Genomic DNA, 19,717 nt, shown 5'->3' on the forward strand with positions numbered 1-19,717 from the left:
GAAGATTACACGTGTGTTGAGAGCCCTCTTCCTGAGTCAGGAGCCAGTTAGCTAAAGAGCTGGGCTGCCTGTTGACTGGAGCCTCTGCTCCCCACTCTTGAACACCAGCTCCAGCCGAAAGCCAGGATTAGGATGCCTTCTGCACGCCCCTCCTAGGCATGGCGAACCAACCTTCCATCTGTATCCAAAGCAAACAGATCAGGTGTCTATATTCCCCGAGGGATGCCCTCTCTTTGCCTCACCTGACAGTCTTGACAATGGGAGCCTTGGGCTGGAGCCCAGGAGGCTGGAGGGGAAACTTTGTTCTCAGTGAGGACCACAGGCCCTGTCTGGGATACATCTTTTGTCCACCCCCGGAAGGACCGCGGAGCAGGGAAGCCAAACCTCTCAAGCTGGTGATGCCATGGCCATTTGAAAAGCCCCTCACCTAATCCCTCTGTGTCCCCAGGCCATGGAGAGCAAGCTGCTCATCGGGGGCAGGAACATCATGGATCACACCAATGAGCAGCAGAAGATGTTGGAGCTGAAGAGGCAGGAGATTGCGGAGCAGGTAGGGCTGGGGGCTTCAGGTCTTGTGGGGGTGCATGGCCTTGAGGTCTTGTCCGGAGGGCATGGGGCAGTGAGCCATCATGGACTCAAGATCCCTGGAATACAGTGCTAAGAACCTAAGACCCGATGCCCTGGATCCCATGGGTCCACCAGCCCAGGAGCCTGCCTGTGTCCGGGGCACTGCCCGCCGATGGCTGAGAGGAAGTGGCAGTTCTCCATGACATCAGCCTCTATGGGGCATCTGGTGTTAATTCCTGCCACAAGGGCGAACGTTCTTTTCCATCTGTATGACCACATCTGAAGTCTTCAAGAACCACAATTTGTTGGTCCTACCGGTCATCGGTGACACCGCAAGGGGAGAGGGTGAGGAAGCTGGGAAGCCAGTATGATGGGAATCTATAGCTGCTGGACACCCCTAGAAGGTGCCAGCTATATGAGCCAAGAAGAAGGTTCAAAGAGGCTCCACTGAGGTTGGGGTAGAAGCAGGGGCCACGGGCCATGGGACACTGTCTTCTCCCCCCTGGCATCTGTGGTCACCATGCAGCCAGACCCCATGCAAGGCAGGATGCACCTGTCCCCTGAACTCCCTTGGCCCTCCCCGGTACACGCTGCCCCACTGAGCCCCTGTTCCCTGCCTTGGCCTAGAAACGCCGTGAACGGGAAATGCAGCAGGAGATGATGCTCCGAGATGAAGAGACCATGGAGCTCCGGGGCACCTACACGTCCCTGCAGCAGGAGGTGGAGGTCAAAACCAAGAAACTCAAGAAGGTGAGATGCCACAGGCGAAGGGGTCAAGTGAGGGCCCGGCAGCCTCTCCCCAAGACAGTCACCCTCCCGAGGGGTATGTGTCATAGGGCCCCTTCCCCACTTGGCTTGAACTGCTGAAGCCCCGAGTTACTTTGCCGGGGCTGCCGGGGTGAGGGGTGGGGAAGGCAGGGGTCTGGGGCTGGAGTGGAACAGAGCCTTTGCTCCTGGGCCAGGCAGGGCCTGAGAGGCTCGGAAGGCCTTCGCTTCCAGTTTCCAGTTGCCATCCTCACGGCGGTGGGTAACTTTCCCCTGTACAGTATCATCAGTGAGTCACAATTTGGGTAGCCAGGCCTGGGACAGGGCCCGGAGTGTCGAGGAGACCTGAGGAGACACAGCCTGGGGGAGCTCAGGAAGGGAGCCAGAGGCGCCTGTGGACAGGGGAAGGGCTGAGACTGTCTGCTCTCCGGGACTCTGCCAAGTCCTTGGCCAGGGAAGGGCATGTATAGGGACAGCAAACTCCGGCCCGGATTCTGGGAAGAGCCTGGAGAACCCTGAGGCTTGTCGACGTGGCTGCCCCAGTGCCGGCCAGGCTGCCCAGCCACAGTGGCAGTTTCCAGGGACATACCTGCCTCTTGGTGGGTTAGGAGTGGGACAGCAGGCTCTGTGCTGCCCTCCACACCCCCATTCGTGAGAGCCCCTGGAGAGGCAGGAGTGGGATGGGTCACCTTGCAAACTGGCTTAGGCCCCCTTCCCCTCCCTGGATCCTGCACCAGCTGTTGTGTACTTGGGTCCCGATTCTGACTCTTCTCTTAACTAGTTGTGTCGCCTTGAGCGTCTCTGTGCTTGAGTTACCTCTTCTATAAAAAAGAGGGTGTTGGATTAAAAGGTCTCGCGGGTCCCTTTCAGTTTGAACATTCCACAATGCTGCCAGCAGCTGAGAGGGAGCAGGTAACGGGCCCTAGTGTTGGGAGGGACAGGACAGCCCTTTGAATAACTTGCCCTGATTTGTGACGGGGCAAGAGGGAGATTCAGACTTGGACCTCACCCCAAACTCAGCTGGTAGACCCTGAGCCTGCGTCGGTGGGGCCCAGGCTGGGTCACAGGGGCCTCGCTGCCACACTGCACAGCCTCTGAGCTGCGCCTCTCTCCACGCAGCTCTACGCCAAGCTGCAGGCGGTGAAGGCAGAGATCCAGGACCAGCATGATGAATACATCCGCGTGCGGCAGGACCTGGAGGAGGCGCAGAACGAGCAGACCCGGGAGCTCAAGCTCAAGTAGGGCCCCCTCCCCTTCCCGGTCCTGGTCCTCACGGCCGTGCCTCACTCCCTGGCCTCTCCCTGATGGGCTTAATTCCTTCCTGAAGGCCTCATTCCAGCCGTCTGCTCACCCAGGAGTCCACGTCCCTTAGGAAGAGAATGTGTCGAGGGATGGGGACGAGGTCTAAGTTCTAGAGTTGCTTATCAACCTCCTCTCCTTGTTTCCTTCTCTTTCCTCTGCTCTGCCTGTATACGATCAGTCCCCCAAAGTGCATGCTGGGTGCTGGCCACGGGTCACCCCTCAGGCCCTGAGCTTACAGTCCTTGCATTGGAAGCAGTGATTTCAAGCTCTGTGACTTCTGTAGGGACCCTCTTCCTCCAATTCTCTGCTTTCTCCTCTGTTCCCTCTGCCTCTTTGCTTCTTGCTTCTAATCCTTCAACCTTCACATGCGCTGTGTGGTCTCTTACCACCCCCCCCAGTTCCCCATCTCTACCTCATTCCTGCTCCCAGGTACCTAATCATCGAGAACTTCATCCCCCCTGAGGAGAAGAACAAGATCATGAATCGGCTTTTCCTGGACTGCGAGGAGGAGCAGTGGAAGTTCCAGCCGCTCGTGCCAGCTGGAGTGTGAGTCTCTCTCCCCCTGGTCTGGGCCTAGGCACTTGCCGGCCCACCCGAGGTTGGGGGTGGCCAGGAGCCTGCGGGAGACAGAGGCTTCTGTGCCTTTGGAGAAGGGTGGGGAAAGTTCTGATGGAGTATGGATTTCTCGAGACCTAACACAGAGGTCTTCACGAAGGAAGGGTGTTTTGCCAAAAACGAAGTGTTTTCCTCGGGTGCCCCATGAGGGACCTACGGAGAGGAAGAGCGTCTCAGCCTTTTGGCACTCCCAGTGAATGATAACATTCTGTCAGTTTGGTGAATATTCGTTTTTCGGGTGCCAAAAACAGCGACGATAGTTAATGTTTGCCTTACTGTATTTTAGACTCTCCAGACAGAAGGTAAATCCGACACAGAGCTCACAGTCCAGTCTGTATTTTCTGAATACAGAGAAGTAATCAGATCAGGAAATGAGAGGCGTGATCCAATCTTTTTAGTTTCACTCAGCTCAGCGTGGTGATTCAGCATTTCCACCTGTTTCCTTGTAGCCCAGCTCTTAGGTACAGTTTGCGTCCCCTGGCTGTGTGTGTGTGTGTGTGTGTGTGTGTGTGTGGCTCCCTCTGCTGGTGGCCGTGAAGATGATCTTCAAACCCGGCAGAGGGACTGCCTCACTCACCTGGACCACTGTCCCTTGATTGAAAATCTTTAGACAGCGGTGTTTAGGAGGCTGGATACCAAAGCACTTCCCTGGAGGTTCTTTGCTGTCTTTATCTCAGGAATATTAATGCCAAGATAGGGCAGCATTCTCCCCAAAGCTCAGTGGGAAGCTAGCCATAGAGGTCTGTGGCTTCTCACTGGGGCATCTGATGCCCACTTAATCTGTCTACTTTCTAAAAGGCCGATCCTACCCAGGCTGACACTGTGCAACTTTGTAAGAGGCAAGTTCATGAGTAGAGGTCTTTTTTTTTTTTTAAGGTTTATTTACTTACTTTGAGAGAGAGAGAGAGAGAGAGAAGGAGGAGGAGCAGAGAGAGAGGGAGAGAGAATCCCCAGAAGGCCCCACACTGTCAGCTTAGAGCCTGACACGGAGCCTGAACTCTTGAACCATGAGATCGTGACCTAAACCGAAGCTGTTGCTTAACTGACTGAGCCACCCAGGTAAAATGCACCTTTCCACTCTAGGTAGGGACCCATAGTAGTACATCATCTAGCACAGAGGTTCTCACCTGTGATTTGGGTTCCAGAGAGTCTGATTTAAAAGGTCTTGGGTGACAGATAGATAGATAGATAGATAGTCAGTCTGTCTTGGGTGGATCCCAAGGACTTAAAATTTTTTTCGAAGCTTCCAGGTGATTCTGCAAGGAAGCCCCACTTGAAAGCCACGACTCCAGTGCCCTCTGCTGGAGGCAGATGCCGGTGAGGCTTCTGGTCTGTAGGGTGACTGATTTTGTGCTTGGACAGGTTCCTGAATTGAAAGTTTGCACGTGGGGGAATTTCTTTACATTAAATAGAGATGGGATGAGAGGCTCTGAGAAGTCATGTGTTTATTACCTTTTTATTTTGAAAAATAAGCATTGCAAGAACGGTGCAAAGAATTCCCTTATACCTTTCATCAAAATTACCAAATGTTAATATTTTGCCACCTCTTGCTTTATTCCCCATCCCCTAACCATTTGAGATTAAGTTGCAGACATCTTGACCCCTTAGCTGTATTCTCTAAGAATGAGCACATTCTTACATAACCACAATACAGTGATCAAATCCAGGAAATCTTATACTGGCACAATACTATTATGTACGCAATATTCAGTCTTAGCCACTTATCCCAGTAGTGTCCTTGAGGGCAATTTTCTGCCTCCCTACCTGAGCTGGGACATGGCATTTAAAGGCAGTGCCTCGTTGGTCTCCTTTAATCTCGACCTGAGAAAGGATCTTGATTGGACTTTTGTAATTTCATGCTTCAGAGGAGTTTATTCATTTCTCAGAATAGTTTGTATACACTGAAAAATCATTCATAGATTTTTTTTTAATTAAAAAAGCTATCTTAAGGGGCACCTGGATGGCTTAGTTGGTTAAGCCTTCAGCTCTTGACTTCAGCTCAGGTCATGATCTCACAGTTCACGAGTTCAAGCCCCACATTGGGTTCTGCACTGAGAGCATAGAGCCTGCTTGGGATTCTCTCTCTCCCTCTCTCTCTGCTCCTCGCCACTTGCACTCTCTCTCTCTCAAAATAAATTTAAAAAAAATTTTTTTTAAGTGCTTTAAATACTTTTTTTTTCTTTAAATACTTTTTAAAAATAGATGCTAGTAATAACTATTAAAAAGAAAGGTGGCTTGGTCGGTAAGCGTCTGACTTCAACTCAGGTCATGATCTCATAGTTTGTGGGTTCGAGCCCCGTGTCGGGCTTTGTGCTGACAGCTCATAGCCTGGAACCTGCTTCGGATTCTGTGTCTCCCTCTCTCTCTGCCCCTCCCCCACTTGTGCTCTGTCTCTCTCTGTCTCAAAAATAAATAAACATTAAAAAAAAAGAAATACATTCACAAGCTTTTTCAAAATAATGGTTAAGTATGTTCACACCTTAACCATGTTATTTTATACAGAATGTGTATAACCTGCTCAGAATACATACAAAGTATGTATTTTATATAAAAATACTAAAACATATCTGGGTAAGGATAAAAGGTATTAAGGCAATAATGACATCTTAATAATCTCTACTGTACTTAAAATACAAAGGATATAAACAATTATAGATTTGGCACCTGGGTGGCTCAGTTGGTTAAGCATCTGACTCATGATTTTGGTTCAGGTCATGATCTCATGGTTCGTGAATTCAAGCCCGGCATCAGGCTCCATACTGTCAGTGCAGTCTGCTTAGGATTCTGTCTCTCTCTCTCTCCCGCTCTCTCTGCCCCTCCCCCTGCTTGTTCTCTCTCTCTTGCAAAATAAATAAACTTTAAAAAATAAATAAACAATTATAGATTTCTCTAAGAAAAAACTCCAATAAATAAATTACTTCAAAAAAATTTATTAGGGGAACTGGGATGGTTCAGTCAGTTAAGCATCCGGCTCCTGATCTTAGGGTCCTGAGTTCAAGCCCTGCATTGAGTTCCACGCTGGGCATTGAGCCTACTTCAAATAAAAAAAAAAAAAAATTGTTAATAAATACCAGGGGGGAGCCTGGGTGGCTCAGTCGGTTAAGTGTCTGACTTGGGCTCAGGTCGTGATCTTGGCATTTCATGAGTTCGTGTTTCATGAGTTAGAACCCTGTATCAGGCTCTGTGCTGACAGCTCTCTCTCTCTCTCTCTCTCTCTCAAAATTAATAAAAATTAAAAGTAAATAAGTGAATGCCAAGTGATCAACTATATGCAATTCTGAATTACTAAAAAATTTTTTCCTTTTTAAAATGTTATTTGCTAACCATTTTTGCTGTGCGTTTACCTCAAAACTTTTTTAAAAATCACAGAAATTACAAAAGTAAAAAATAGATCAAGGATGTGTTTATATGAAACAATTTTTTTAGTTACTTTTTTTTTTTTTTTTTTTTTTAGCAGCAGTTGGTGCTTTAAAATAAAGCAAAAACAATTCCCTCATAACTGGAATCCTAGTTGTGATTCTGACTCAGCACAGAGAGCCACAGGGTAGCATCATAGTGCAAGCGTTGCTCATCAGGACCTCACACTGTCTGCCCCAAACCCCTCATTTCGCAGTGCAAAACTGAGGGTCGGGGGCGGAAGAAGCTGCCTCCCTGGGAGGAAGGGGGGCACCGGGTCTCACTATTTGCAGCCTCATTTCAGCAGGGCTGAAAAACTCTTTTCCCAAAGCCTATTAATCAGGGCGTTGTTCCTTTTGCTCAATTCACATGTGGAATATTTTGCTTTATTTTGGTACTCTAGGGATGAAAAACACTGAAGGCCACTCACAGGAAGAGAAAAAAAAAAAAAAAGCGTTGTTGGAAAGAAATTACCTGAAGTCATGTTGTCCCTTTAGAAAACTTTCGTTGGGGAGGGGTGCCTGGTTGGCTCAGTCAGAAGAGCATGCGACTCATGAGTTCTAGCCCCACGTTGAGTATAGAGATTACTTAAATAAAACTTTTAAAAAAAAAAAGAAAAAAAAAGGGGTGCCTGGGTGGCTCAGTCGGTTGAGCGTCGAGCGTCTGGCTTTGGCTCAGGTCATGATCTCACGGTTTGTGAGTTCGAGCCCCGCGTCAGAGTCTGTGCTGACAGCTCAGAGCCTGGAGCCTGTTTCAGATTCTGGGTCTCCCTCTCTCTCTGCTCCTCCCCTGCTGGTAGTCTCTGTCTCTGTCTCTGTCTCTCTCTCTCTCTCTCTCTCAAAAATAAATAAACATTAAAAAAAAATTTTTTTTTTAAAGAGAAAAGAAGGCTTTGGTTGGAAAAATGGTTTTCCTCCTCCTCCTCCAGCTACAAGCATTTGCCCCTACATGCCCTTCCCAGTGCCTTTAAAAGGTGTTAGCTCCAGGCAACTCTTGAAACGCGCCCATATCAAGTTCTTTTGGGAAAACTCCCCCTTTTTCTTTTTTCTTCGCGATCTCTGTGCCACCACTAGTTGCTACACAGGTGAGGTGCCTTCCACTATCACAATGTTTATGAAAGTTACTTTGAAAACCCATTTTTGCAACCAGCTCCAGCAGGAACTGTTCTACACGTGTGACCTTTTATTTTTAGTTTCTCATAATGGACTTTATTTTTAATTGTATGGATACAAAATTGTCCTCTAAGGGTCTGTATTTGACAATGTCTAGAACCATTGGTTTATAGTCACACAATTCTATTTGTAACTTTAGTTCTTGGGCCTTTGCGACCCCAGCCACCAGAGAGTCTTTTCATTTGTTTTTTTTAGCATTTATTCATTTTTGAGAAACAGAGTGAGACAAAGTGTGAGCCGGGGAGGGGCAGGGAGAGAAGGAGACACAGAATCTGAAGCAGGCTGTAGGCTCTGAGCAAGTGGTCAGCACAGAGCCTGATGTGGGGCTCGAACCCACAAACTGTGAGATCATGACCTGAGCCGAAGTCGGACGGTCAACCGACTGAGCCACCCAGGTGCCCCACCAGAGAGTCTTTTCAAAGGCACCATGGTGCAGCAGAAAGAGACTAGATTTTGGGTTTAGAACATACTGAATTCTAGTCCCTGCTCTGCCACTTGTGGCCTGGAAAAGGTTTTTTTAACCTCTCTGAACTCAAATTTCTTCACCTGTAAAGTCAAGATAGTAAATCGCCCTGCATGATTATTGAGGTTGAAATGAGGTAATATGGGGGGAGGGGCTCCAAGCCCCAGAGGAGATGATCAATAAATGTGTAATCAATAATCATATATCAATAAGCCAATATTATAATTACAGGGACTCCAGAAAAGCCAGTTTGCCTTCATCCCTTAGAAGGGCCGCAGGAGGGGAGTTTGGTTTGCTGTTTTTGTTTTAAATTTTTTTTTTTAACCTTTATTTATTTTTGAGAGACAGAGCGTGAGTGGGGGAGGGGCAGAGAGCGAGGGAGATACAGAATCTGAAGCAGGCTCCGGGCTGTGAGCTGTCAGCACAGAGCCGGACTCAGGGCTTGAACTCACGGACAGCGAGATCATGACCTGAGCCAAAGTCAGACGCTCAACTGACTGAGCTACCCACGTGCCCCTTGCTGTTTTTGTTTTAGAATTTGATTTTATATTCGGGCGCTCTCCAAGTTTAGAGAGAGAGCATTCCTTGCTCTAAATAGAATCCGGATAGTTAAACAGGTTTCATTACAGAGGCAAAGTTTACCTCAGTAGGAACATTCTCGGCTCTGGGTTGAGTCCCTAGATTTATTCACAGGTCTGTGACATCGGAGTTGAATCTGAAACAGGGAGAGAAGTTCCGGCCTCCCCAGGCAGGCTAGGCAGAGTGGAGAGCTGGCCTGTGGGGACAGAGGGACCAGATTGCGGAGACAAGTCGGGTTTGCTGTGGCAGGTGATTGGGAAAGACCCAGAAGGAAAACTCACCCTATGATGTTGGATGCCAGTTTTCAGAACAGAACAGGAAAAGGGGTGTGTGTGTGTGTGTGTGTGTGTGTGTGTGTGTATGCTGAGACAGCTGATAAGGAGATTGGGGTCAGTCCCTAAGACAGAGCTGAGCGATGAGATTTTAATATTAAGGGGAAAATACTGTGATGGCAGCCATTGAGAGGGAGGGTCATATGAGAACTCTCAGGATCTGTCCGGCATAGAGTGATTGTGGGTCTCTGTCAGGAGGGGCGGATACATACAGAGCCAGGCCTCCCGCTCTGGGCTGTCAGCCACAACCTGCTTACTAGAGAGGGATCAATCATGGAAAGTAGGCCTGGGGCAGAAGAGGGCGTAGATGGGAAGTTTGGTGTCCCAATTACAGACTCCCCTCCCCCAGCCCCCTCTTCCCGCATGTCACCCAGAATAGCGCTGGCATCTTTATTGGGTCAGGCTGCCAGCTCACACGATGCACTGCTCCGCTCGCCCAGCCCTGTCCCCCTGTCCATTCCCAGAGCCTGCAGCCTTCAGGGCGCACTCCGCCCCAGCCTGCTCCGGGTGTTCTCCTAGAAACAGTACAGCATCCTAAAAAGAGAATTTGGCAAGGTCCAGTTCGGAGTCTCTTCCTAATTGTTTGACCTTAGGCACAAAAGGCATTTTGCTTGTCTGAGCCTCAGGCTCCTTGTCTGCCCTGTCTACACCGCAGGAGATGACTGCAGAGTTCAAATGGGATGTACAGATGCACCTTATAAATGCTAAGTGGTTATGTTACTAATTTCCCCCCCTCCCCTTGAGTTATGGGCGCGGCTGCCCACGCGCACGGGCACAGCCTCCCTGCTCCCGGGGGTTATGCAGCAGCTGAGCGAGCTGGGGCTTCCGTGGTTTCATCCTTCCCTGTTTTCCTCCTTAAAGTGGGGTCCCGCACTCCCTTATAGGCTTGCTAAAATGAACCACAGGAATGCCATATCCCCTCACCCTCTGCCGCAGAAGGGCGGGCCTGGTGCCGTCAGCTCCAAGGACAGGATGTCCTATCTGCGAATTACTCGGCCTGTTTCTTCTCCTCTGTCTTCTGTCTGCCTTTTGGCTTTTTTTTCATGGCTCGTTTGTATCCCTGCTTGAAATTAGCAAGTAGAATTGAGAATAAATCATCATCACAGCTGCCATGAGTTGAGCCCTTGCTGTGAGCTATGCTAAATCCTTATCGAACTTAATCTCAGCAGTTCTGGGGGACAGGCAAGAGCTAGCTGAGCCGGGGCGCCTGGTGGCTCAGTCAGTTAAGCGTCCGACTTTGGCTCAGGTCCGATATCACAGTTCGCGGGTTTGAGCCCCACATCGGACTCTGTGCTACCAGCTCAGAGCCTGGAGCCTGCTTCAGACTCTGTGTCTCCCTCTCTCTCTGCCCCTCCCCCACTCCCTCTCTCTCTCTCTCTCTCTCTCTCTCTCTCTCTCTTTCTCTCAAAAATAAATAAACATTAAAAAATGTTAAAGAAAAAACGAGATAGCTGAGCCTCAGAGGTATTAAGCTACTTCCCAAGGTAACGCAGCTTTAAGGGGCAGAGCCAACATTCAAACTCAGATATGTCTTACTCCAAAATCTGTGTTATTTTATTTTAATGGAAATACTTTTCTTGATTTCTTTCCTATCTTCGTTTCTTTGTTTTGAATAATAAAAGTAATACACCACACTCATCAGACTGTTGAAAGTAAGAAGCCTGACATGCTGTGATTTGGCTAGGATATAGAGCAATGGAAGCCTTCACGTATAACCACTTTGGAAAGCAATACGGCAATATCTAGTAAAGTTGAAAATGCACATACCCTACAACGGAACCATTCCATTCCTTGGTATACCCCAGGGAAGTTTCTGAATATGTACTCGAAGATACCTGTACAGAAATGTTCACAACGGCACTGTGTATAGTAGATAAAAAAAAAAATCAACCTAGATGTCCATCAAAAGAATATGTATTTTATACACAAACACACACACACACACACATGATGACATATTGCAACCTTAAAATAGTCGAATAAGTAAACTTTAATAATCTAATCTAGAGGTGCATGGATAAATCTTAAAAAGTTGAGCACACAAAAATGTGGTATGTTCACCACACAGTTCAAATTTTAGAAATAGGCATACAAATACCCATTTAATTGTTTATGAATAGCCACATATAAAAATAACAATAAAAACAGGAATGGCATTGGTGAGCACCAAATTCAAGAGAGTAACTAACTCAAGGGAGAGAGAAATAGGAGTCTTAAAAACTGTCTACATTTTCTTGCCTTTTTTAAGCTTATTTATTTATTTTGAGAGAGAGAGAATCCCAAGCAGACTCTGCACTGACATGGGGCTTGATCTCACAAATCTGGAGATCATGACCTGAGCTGAAATCAAGAGTTGGATGCTTAACTGACTGAACCACCCGGGTGCCCCTACATTTTATTTCTTAAAAAAAAAGATTTAGTTTAAGTATAACAAAATGTTAAATGATTTGACAAAGCTGGATGGTAAGCATACATATATATTATTTTCTACACTTTTCTGAATGTCTGAGATATTTAGATATAAAGTTATACATTTTCATTGTAAAGTTCAGATTTTTCAGAAAGGCATAAAGATAATAAAAGTCATCTATGATGACACCATCCCAAGATAGTAACTAGTAGCATTTTGTTGAATACCCAGACTTTTTTCTAAGCGTGCAAACACGTTTCTTTAAAAACAAAACAGGGGCCCCTGGGTGGTTAAGCATCAGTTGGTTAAGCATCAGACTTCAGCTCAGGTCATGATCCTGCGGCTCAGTGCTGACAGCTCAGAGCCTGGAACCTGTTTCGGATTCTGTGTCTCCCTCTCTCTCTGCCCCACCCCCCCCTTGAGCTCTAGCTCTTTCCCTCTCGCTCTCTCAAAGATAAGTAAACATTAAAAAACAAAAACTTGGGGGTGCATGGGTGGTTCAGTTGGTACCCTTATAGAAAATCAATTGATTGCAAATATAAGGATTTGTCTCTAGATTCTCAATTCTTTTCCATTGGTCTATATGTCTGTCCTTATGCTAGTACCACACAGCCTTGATTACTGTAGCTTTGTAATAAGTTTTTTTTTTTTTTTTTTTGACAGAGAGAGAGAGAGAGAAGGTGCAAATGAGCAAGGGACAGAGAAAGAGAGAGAATCCCAGGAGGGGCAGAGGGAAGGAGGGAGAGAGAGTGAAGTGAGACTCACCCAAAGCGGGGTTCATGTTTTACCCGAAGCGGGGCTCGAACTCATCCAAAGTGGGACTTGAACTCATGAACTGGGAGATCATGCCCTGAGCCGAAGTCAGATGCTTAACAGAGCCATCCTGTAATAGGCACCCTGTAATCAGTTCTAAAACTGGGACGTGTAAGTCTTCCAACTTTGTTCTTTTCCAGGATTGTTTAGGCTATTTTGGGACCCTTGCATTTCAAGCCTGATTTTTTTTAATCATTTTTTTTTGTACAAACTCCTAAGAAGAAAAATGAAAACCAGAACAACTAATCATCAACGGTTTTGCATAATGTGTGAAATCAGCATATGAAGCTGAGAGCTGAAAGAAGACTGGATTTCCTTTCTTCATTCTAGCCCTTAATCAAACCTTCTTTACTGTGGGGGGAAAAAAGAACTGAAAAACACAAGAGTAAAGAAATCTATGCTTTCCTGTGTTTTGATAACGTTTAGTTGTCCAGCTGTATTAGAACAATGAGAAGAAAATTCCTGTGAACCACGGTCTGCGGAGTTTCCTGCCTACTTGAATGATACTTAATTCTTCATGATGTCATTTTCCCCGTGTTCAAAAGAAACCCATTCTAATATAGCCTCTTCCCCACAGGAATAACAGCCAAATGAAGAAACGGCCAACGTCAGCCGTGGGCTACAAGAGGCCTATCAGCCAGTATGCTCGGGTTGCTATGGCAATGGGGTCCCACCCCAGGTACAGGGTAAGAATCTGGGAAATAGAAGGGGCGGGAGGAGAGAGGGTCCAAGGGAGGGATGCTCATAACCTTGGCGTGCTCTACGTACCTCATCACCTTCGCTACACCCAGTATTTACTGAGTGCCTGAGGGATCCGATCATCAGGGCCGCTGCTCACGTCTGGTCTGATGTTCCCACCACAGGCTGAAAACATAATGTTTCTGGAGCTGGATGTGTCCCCTCCAGCTGTCTTTGAGATGGACTTCTCTCATGACCAAGAACAAGACCCCCGTGCACTACACATGGAGCGGCTTATGCGGTTGGACAGCTTTCTGGAAAGACCTTCCACATCTAAAGTTCGGAAGTCCAGGTCCTGGTCAGTACCGCTATGGTCAGAGTGGGCAGTGGACTTAGGAGGCATGGAAACCACGTGGGCTGGTTGAGGCTGAAGAGGGTTTGGGTTGTACCTGAAGGGCATTAAGGGAGGGTGATAACTGGAGCCCTGGGGGTGGGCGGGGGGAGGTGGGGAGTTCCTACAGCAACAGGATGAGGAAAAGGCAAGTCCTCACTTTTTTGTTTCCTGCCCTTCCCCAACCTCCCCATTCACCTACCTCACCCCTACCTTCTGCAGGTGCCAGAGTCCTCAGCGGCCTCCACCCTCTACCACACACGCCTCACTGGCCTCCGCTGCTCTGCACCCCACAACAGTGCTAGACCATGAGTGACAACCTTCAGTCAGGCTGCCCATCCAAGAGCCTCCTGGGCTGGGGAGCCAAGCCTGGATCATCTCACCTGACGCTCAGTGTGCGTGCGTGTGTGTGCATGTGCGTGTGCGTGTGTGTGAGGGGGTGAGCATCTGGCAGACCGCGTCTCTGCCTGCTCATCTTAGCCTCCTTTATTTAATTAATGTTATTTATTTGTGGAGCTCAGCTGTGGGGGGAGATGCCTTCACCTGAGCCTGCCGTGGCCACTGCATAGCCTCCTTTCCTTCTGACTTTGGACCCCCGCCATGTCTGACCTCAAGCTCCTCCCTGTCAGCTGCTCCCAGAAGGGAAGGTAGCCAGTGCCTGAGAAGAGAGTACTTTTTCTACCTGTCTCTCTCCATAATCTCCATCTCCTCCTATGCCGACGGTGAGCAGTTCTTAAGCACTTTCTGGGACTAGAAAAATGCTAGATGTCCACAAAGGACAAGACATGTCCTGACAGTGTCAGGCCGATGCTCCCAGGGAAAAGAGCCCTGCACTCAAGCGTCTGGACCTCAGACAACCTCTGTTGGCCTCTTGGGCTCCTTTTCAAGGACTTATGTGACCTCACCGACACAGCCATGCTCTTTGGCTTTGGCAAGAACTCATGGCTTACCAAACTCTGCTTCCTGGCCACCTTCCCAACCCTTGGATGGGAATTGTGAACCAACCAGTTGCTGCCTGCTCAGGACCTGCAGGAAATGAAACAGTAATGGGACAACATGGACAGTCATCAAAGGAAGTCCCTTCTCTGAGTCCCTTTGTTTCTGTTCCCTCTGAGAAGTAACTGGGGTCAACGAGTGATCAAGCCAACACCCCGTTTTTGAGACGCTGCTCCTTCCTGCTTTGGTCACTTTCCTCCGCAGCTGCCTGGATCCCAGTTCATAGTGGGAGCGATCAATGTCATTCTCCCCCTGGCTAAACAAAGGTATTGGAATCTGTTGCTTCCCCCTTCATTTATCACAGGAGACAGGGACCCAGGCACAATTTATCAACCTTGCCTATTACTCCTGTTTCTGCATCACATTTGTTGAGCACTATTTTGTTGAAAACTGATCCTTTTTCTTTGGCATTGTATAAATTGGTCCCTGGGGAAGTACTCCTCGCCTCCCTTTGTGACATACCAAGATGTCTCCAGGTTATCTCAAATAATAAGTAAATTTCTACCAAAAAAAAAAAAAAAACAAAAACAAGAGAGAGAGAGAGATTAATTTTCACTGATTTACTTTTTAAGTGTGTATTTTGGTGGAGGAATGAAGAGGCAATCATGAAAGAAACAAGTGGTTTAAGATTTCAAAATGCCCTAATAGGGGGAGTCTCTAGTTCCCAGAATTTGAGGATTTTAGTCATCGGGAGAACAGCATGAAACCGACCGAGCTGCTTGAAATTGGGTGAGGGGAAGGTGGTGGGGGGTGGGGGCTGATTACCTGGTTCTTCTCTTTCCATCAGGAAGTGAACCCGTCTTATACAGTTCAAGTTCTGCTGTAAGGACCAAGCTATGGTTTGGTTTAATTCAATGATGCTGTCATTTCTGCTGTAATTACCGGACTAGCTGGTTTGGCAACTCAATTGCCATTTGCTCCTGTCCTTCAAGGAAATGCCATTTTTCATCAGAGCCCAAGAGATTGAGACTCAGGATTCAGATCAGAGGTTTGGCTGTGTCTCGATGGGAATTGTGTGTAGAAATGCCCCAGGTGGCCTGGGCACAGGGGGACCTCCATGCCTACATTGAGTAGCCTCTCCCACTGACCTCTTTCTTGTTTGTAGATGAAACAGCACGTGTCACCCCATTCATCACTTGGACACATCGACTTCGCATTGTCTGGTCACTTGACCCTCACAGTCTTATAGCACAAAATACCCAGTCTCACCAACCCCAGTCTGAGGGCTGGGCCCTAGGTGTGTCAGATGAGGAGCTCCTGCCCGCAGTTTTGTGTACGTGTGTGTGTTTGTGTGTGTGTGTGTGTGTGTGTGTGTGTGTGTGTTTACCTCCACAGGGGACACTCGACACTCAGTGTAAGACATGCTGGGAACAGGGCCACCGGGGTGGTTGGATCTCAGTCTCTCTGTCTCTCTCCTTCCCTTTTGATGTATCAGACATTTGATTGACAAAGTAAGGGCCTTGACTGGGACCAAATTTCCATGTCTGTTGCTATGGTCTTTATTTAGGACAACAGTTAACGCAGTGGCTCATTCTTGTCACTATACATATGGCTATACAGGACATATGTAATATATAAATATATATAAAAAACATTACCGTCTGTCTCCTTGGCTTCAGATGAGGCCTCTCTGTTGAGCTGAAATGCACCTGCAGCCCAGCCCTGTTCAAATTAACACAGTCGATAATAAAGGAATGAGTATCGTCGCCGAGCTGGTTGCCTGCCTTCTCTTTTCTTTGTTCCTACTTTTACTCTCGTTTTCTGCCTTCTCTCTCTTCCTTGTTTTTCCAAGAGCAGTTCAAGGGTATTTGGAGCCCAGCTGCAGTTCCCAGCACCTTGGGGAAGAACCAACTGCTTAGAAGGGACTTGTCTGCCCAGTGGGGCTGAGGGGCAGGTCCCAGGCTCTAGTCTGAAGTCCGTGCCAGAACCATGGCAGCAACTGTTTGTGTCCTAGGCAAACGGTCCCCACCCAGTTAATTCTGAGCTATTAGCAGATGTCAGCGCGGCCTAGATTCCAGATTAGCTGTCAATATCATTTGACAGCTCTGCTCCTCCATTGATCAGCCAGGAGAAATGAAAGCGGTCAGTAACGTGTGTAAAGCGCACAGAGATGCCTGGCCGGCGGCGGGCGCTGAATTAAAAGAGTTTCAAAGAAGAACATCCCGATAGGCTCTCTTCTCAGGGCTTCTTTCCCTCCCTCTGAGATTGGACAATTGCTTCCCCGTAGCATGGGGGTCTTATGGGAAAGGAAAAGTAGTTACCTCTAACAAACACAAGGCCCCTGACTCCCAGGGGAGCACCGTGGTTGGCCTGGTGCACGAAATGCAGCAGTGAGCCAGCTGGTTTGGCACAGGTGCTTCTCCCGGAGGGGCTCCCTGCCTGTACACCATGCTCCAGCCCTGAGTGCCGGGGCTGGAGTGGCTCTGCTCTTTGGGACTTGCCAGGTGTTGGGCTGGGTAGTTTACACGTGCACACTCATTTAGTCCTCCCACATGGGAGTTATTGTCACTGGGTTACAGACGAGATTGAAGAAAATTAACTGACTTGGGGCACCTGGGTGGCTCGGTTGAGTGTCTGGCTTGGGCTCGGGTCATGATCTTGGGGGTTCGTGAGTTTGAGCCCCGCATCGGGCTCCCTGCTGTCAGCCTGTCAGCACAGAGTCCGCTTCGCTTCAAATCCTCTGTCCCCCTCTCTCTGCCCCTCCCCAAAATAAATAAATATTAAAAAAGAAAAAGAAAAAATTAACTAACTTAGCCAAAGACATGTGCTCAGTGATGAAGCTGGATTTCCAGACTCTAAAGCCCCTGTTTTTTTTTCCTTTCTCTGCCTCCTCTCTAGCCCATCCACACCTCAGGAAAACTGATAGGCACCCTGTATGTTTTACAAGTAGTGCAAGCCAGGGACAGAAGGGCAGACCCTTCAGACCCTGAACTTAGAGGTCCTATTTTAAAATCACTCGTTTCTGGGGTGCCTGGGTGGCTCAGTTGGTTGAGCGTCCGACTACGGCTCAGGTCATGATCTCACAGTTGGTGAGTTCGAGCCCTATGTCGGGCTCTGTGCTGACAGCTCGGAGCCTGGAGCCTGCTTCTGATTCTGTCTCCCTCTCTCTCTGCTCCTTCCCTGCTCGCACGCTGTCTCTCTCTCAAAAATAAATAAAGATTAAACAAAAATTTTTAAATCACTCATTTCTCCTGTTAGTAGTGGGGTCACTTGTGTGGTTGATGTAAGTGGTTTTCTAGAGCTTTACAAAACAGCTGAGGGTAGGAATTCTCCCTGGACCCTGACCCGGGTCTTCTGTCAACCGTTTGTTGATAAAGAGGCTGCTGTGTTTCACTTCCTCCTCCAAAGCTGGGCACCTGATCTCCAGAGGGTGGGGTGTGTGTTAGAACTCTTGACTGCTACTAAAGATTCATTTAAGCTGGTCTGAGTGAAATAAGGACACAGAGAAGCATGATTTCCACAGACATGGAAATAAAGACCCCAAGGGCAAGGACAGAACGAGTCCTCAGGTACAGCTTAGGACTGGAGGCTCAAAACACCACAAAGACCCTCTCCATTTCACCAAACTTCTTTCTGTGTGGGGTTCATGCTCTTTCCTCAGCTGGTCCAGTTTGTGATGTAGAAAATACGTCTGCCAGCCGCTCTCTAGTTACACAATCCAGTCATCCGGAGAGACTCAGAATCTCAGTCCTGGTGCCAAATTCGTGGGAATGTGATGCCAACTCAGTGGTTTGGGTCACGTGGGTGGAAACGTGGTAGATGGACAAGGCCTCCACAATTTCTGCTACTGTAACCATGTGTATGGGGGAGGGGTGGAAGTAAAGATTTTCTCGAGAAAGGGGGGGGGGGTGGAGTGTGCTCTGTACAGCCAACATAACAGAGGTCCATGACCAGTGCATTCATCACCCATGAGGCCTTAAGAAAGTTTGCTCTGGGGGCACCTGGGTGGCTCAGTCAGTTAAGCGTCCGACTTCAGCTCAGGTCACATCTCACAGTTCCTGGGTTTGAGCCCCACGTTGGGCTCTGGGCTGACAGCTAGGAGCCTGGAGCCCGCTTCGGATTCTGTGTCCCCCACCTCCCCCTCTCTGCCCCTCCCCTGCTTGCGCTGTCTCTCAAAAATGAATAAACATTAAAAAAATTTTTTTTAAACTTTGCTCTGGGGGTGCCTGTGTGGCTCAGTTGGTTGAGGTCTCGGTTGGTGAGTTCGAGCCCCGCACCGGACTCTGCTGTCAGCACAGAGCCTGCTCCATTTCTTCTGTCCCCCTCTCTCTGCACCCGCTAGAGCTCGTGCTCTCTCTCTCAAAAATAAATAAGTAGGGGCGCCTGGGTGGCGCAGTCGGTTGAGCGTCCGACTTCAGCCAGGTCACGATCTCGCGGTCCGGGAGTTCGAGCCCCGCGTCGGGCTCTGGGCTGATGGCTCGGAGCCTGGAGCCTGTTTCCGATTCTGTGTCTCCCTCTCTCTCTGCCCCTCCCCCGTTCATGCTCTGTCTCTCTCTGGCCCAAAAATAAATAAACGTTGAAAAAAAAAAAATAAAATATTTTAAAAAAATAAATAAATAAATAAATAAGTAAACATTAAGAAAAAAAACAACTTTGCTCTGGTATCCCAACTCTTAATTTCGGCTCAGGTCATGATCCCAGGGTTGTAGGATCAAGCCCCAAGTCAGGCTCCACGCTGAGTGTGGAGCCTGCTTGGGATTCTCTTTCTCCTTCTGCCCTTCTCCGCAATTCATGCTTGCTCGCTCTCAAAAAAAAAAAAAAAAAAAAAAAAATTTGTTTTGGGTTCATCCTATTATTCTCTTTATTTTTCTTACAACATGGTCCAAGGCTCACGTGCATCGAAATCAACACCCTCAGAGATTCTATTAGGTCAAGGACACATCAATGTGGTAGACACTAGGTTGCCTTTCCAATATCCACTCTTCTAATTTAAAAAAAGAAATTTAATGTTTATTTATTTTTGATAGAGAGAGAGAGAATGCGAGTGGGAAAGGGGCAGAGAGAGAGAGAGAGAGAGAGAGGAAGCCACAGAATCTGAAGCAGGCTCTAGGCTCCTAGCTGTCAACACAGAGCCCAATGCTGGGCTCGAACTCACAGTCCATGAGATCATGACCTGAGCCTAAGTGAGACGCTCAACAGACTGAGCCACCCAGGTGCCCCTCTTCCCTTCTATTTTACTTACAAAATAAATTTGTTCAAGGAGGGCAGTGTGCCCAACTAAAAATACTCATATTCCCA

At 48.0% G+C, this 19,717-nt stretch overlaps 1 protein-coding gene across 3 annotated transcripts in view; it reads left to right on the top strand.

The window, feature by feature from the left end:
* Positions 1–19,717, top strand: part of KIF3C (kinesin family member 3C) — a 63,952-nt gene that overhangs the window by 22,244 nt on the left and 21,991 nt on the right. Inside the window, exons 2-9 of one of the 3 annotated variants that reach the window (XR_007151011.1) lie at positions 449–550; positions 1,195–1,317; positions 2,452–2,570; positions 3,064–3,180; positions 12,992–13,100; positions 13,278–13,450; positions 13,706–14,745; positions 15,267–17,027. Coding sequence is in view for 1 of the 3 variants with exons in the window: in XM_047853325.1 (XP_047709281.1) it covers positions 449–550; positions 1,195–1,317; positions 2,452–2,570; positions 3,064–3,180; positions 12,992–13,100; positions 13,278–13,450; positions 13,706–13,799 (837 nt within the window). In the remaining 2 variants the exon portion in view is untranslated. Of the gene's footprint in view, positions 1–448; positions 551–1,194; positions 1,318–2,451; positions 2,571–3,063; positions 3,181–12,991; positions 13,101–13,277; positions 13,451–13,705; positions 17,028–19,717 lie in introns of those variants that run through there. The other 2 variants (XR_007151012.1, XM_047853325.1) reach the window with 2 other exon arrangements.

This window comes from Prionailurus viverrinus, chromosome A3, assembly GCF_022837055.1.
Source record: "Prionailurus viverrinus isolate Anna chromosome A3, UM_Priviv_1.0, whole genome shotgun sequence".
Lineage (NCBI taxonomy): Eukaryota > Metazoa > Chordata > Mammalia > Carnivora > Felidae > Prionailurus > Prionailurus viverrinus.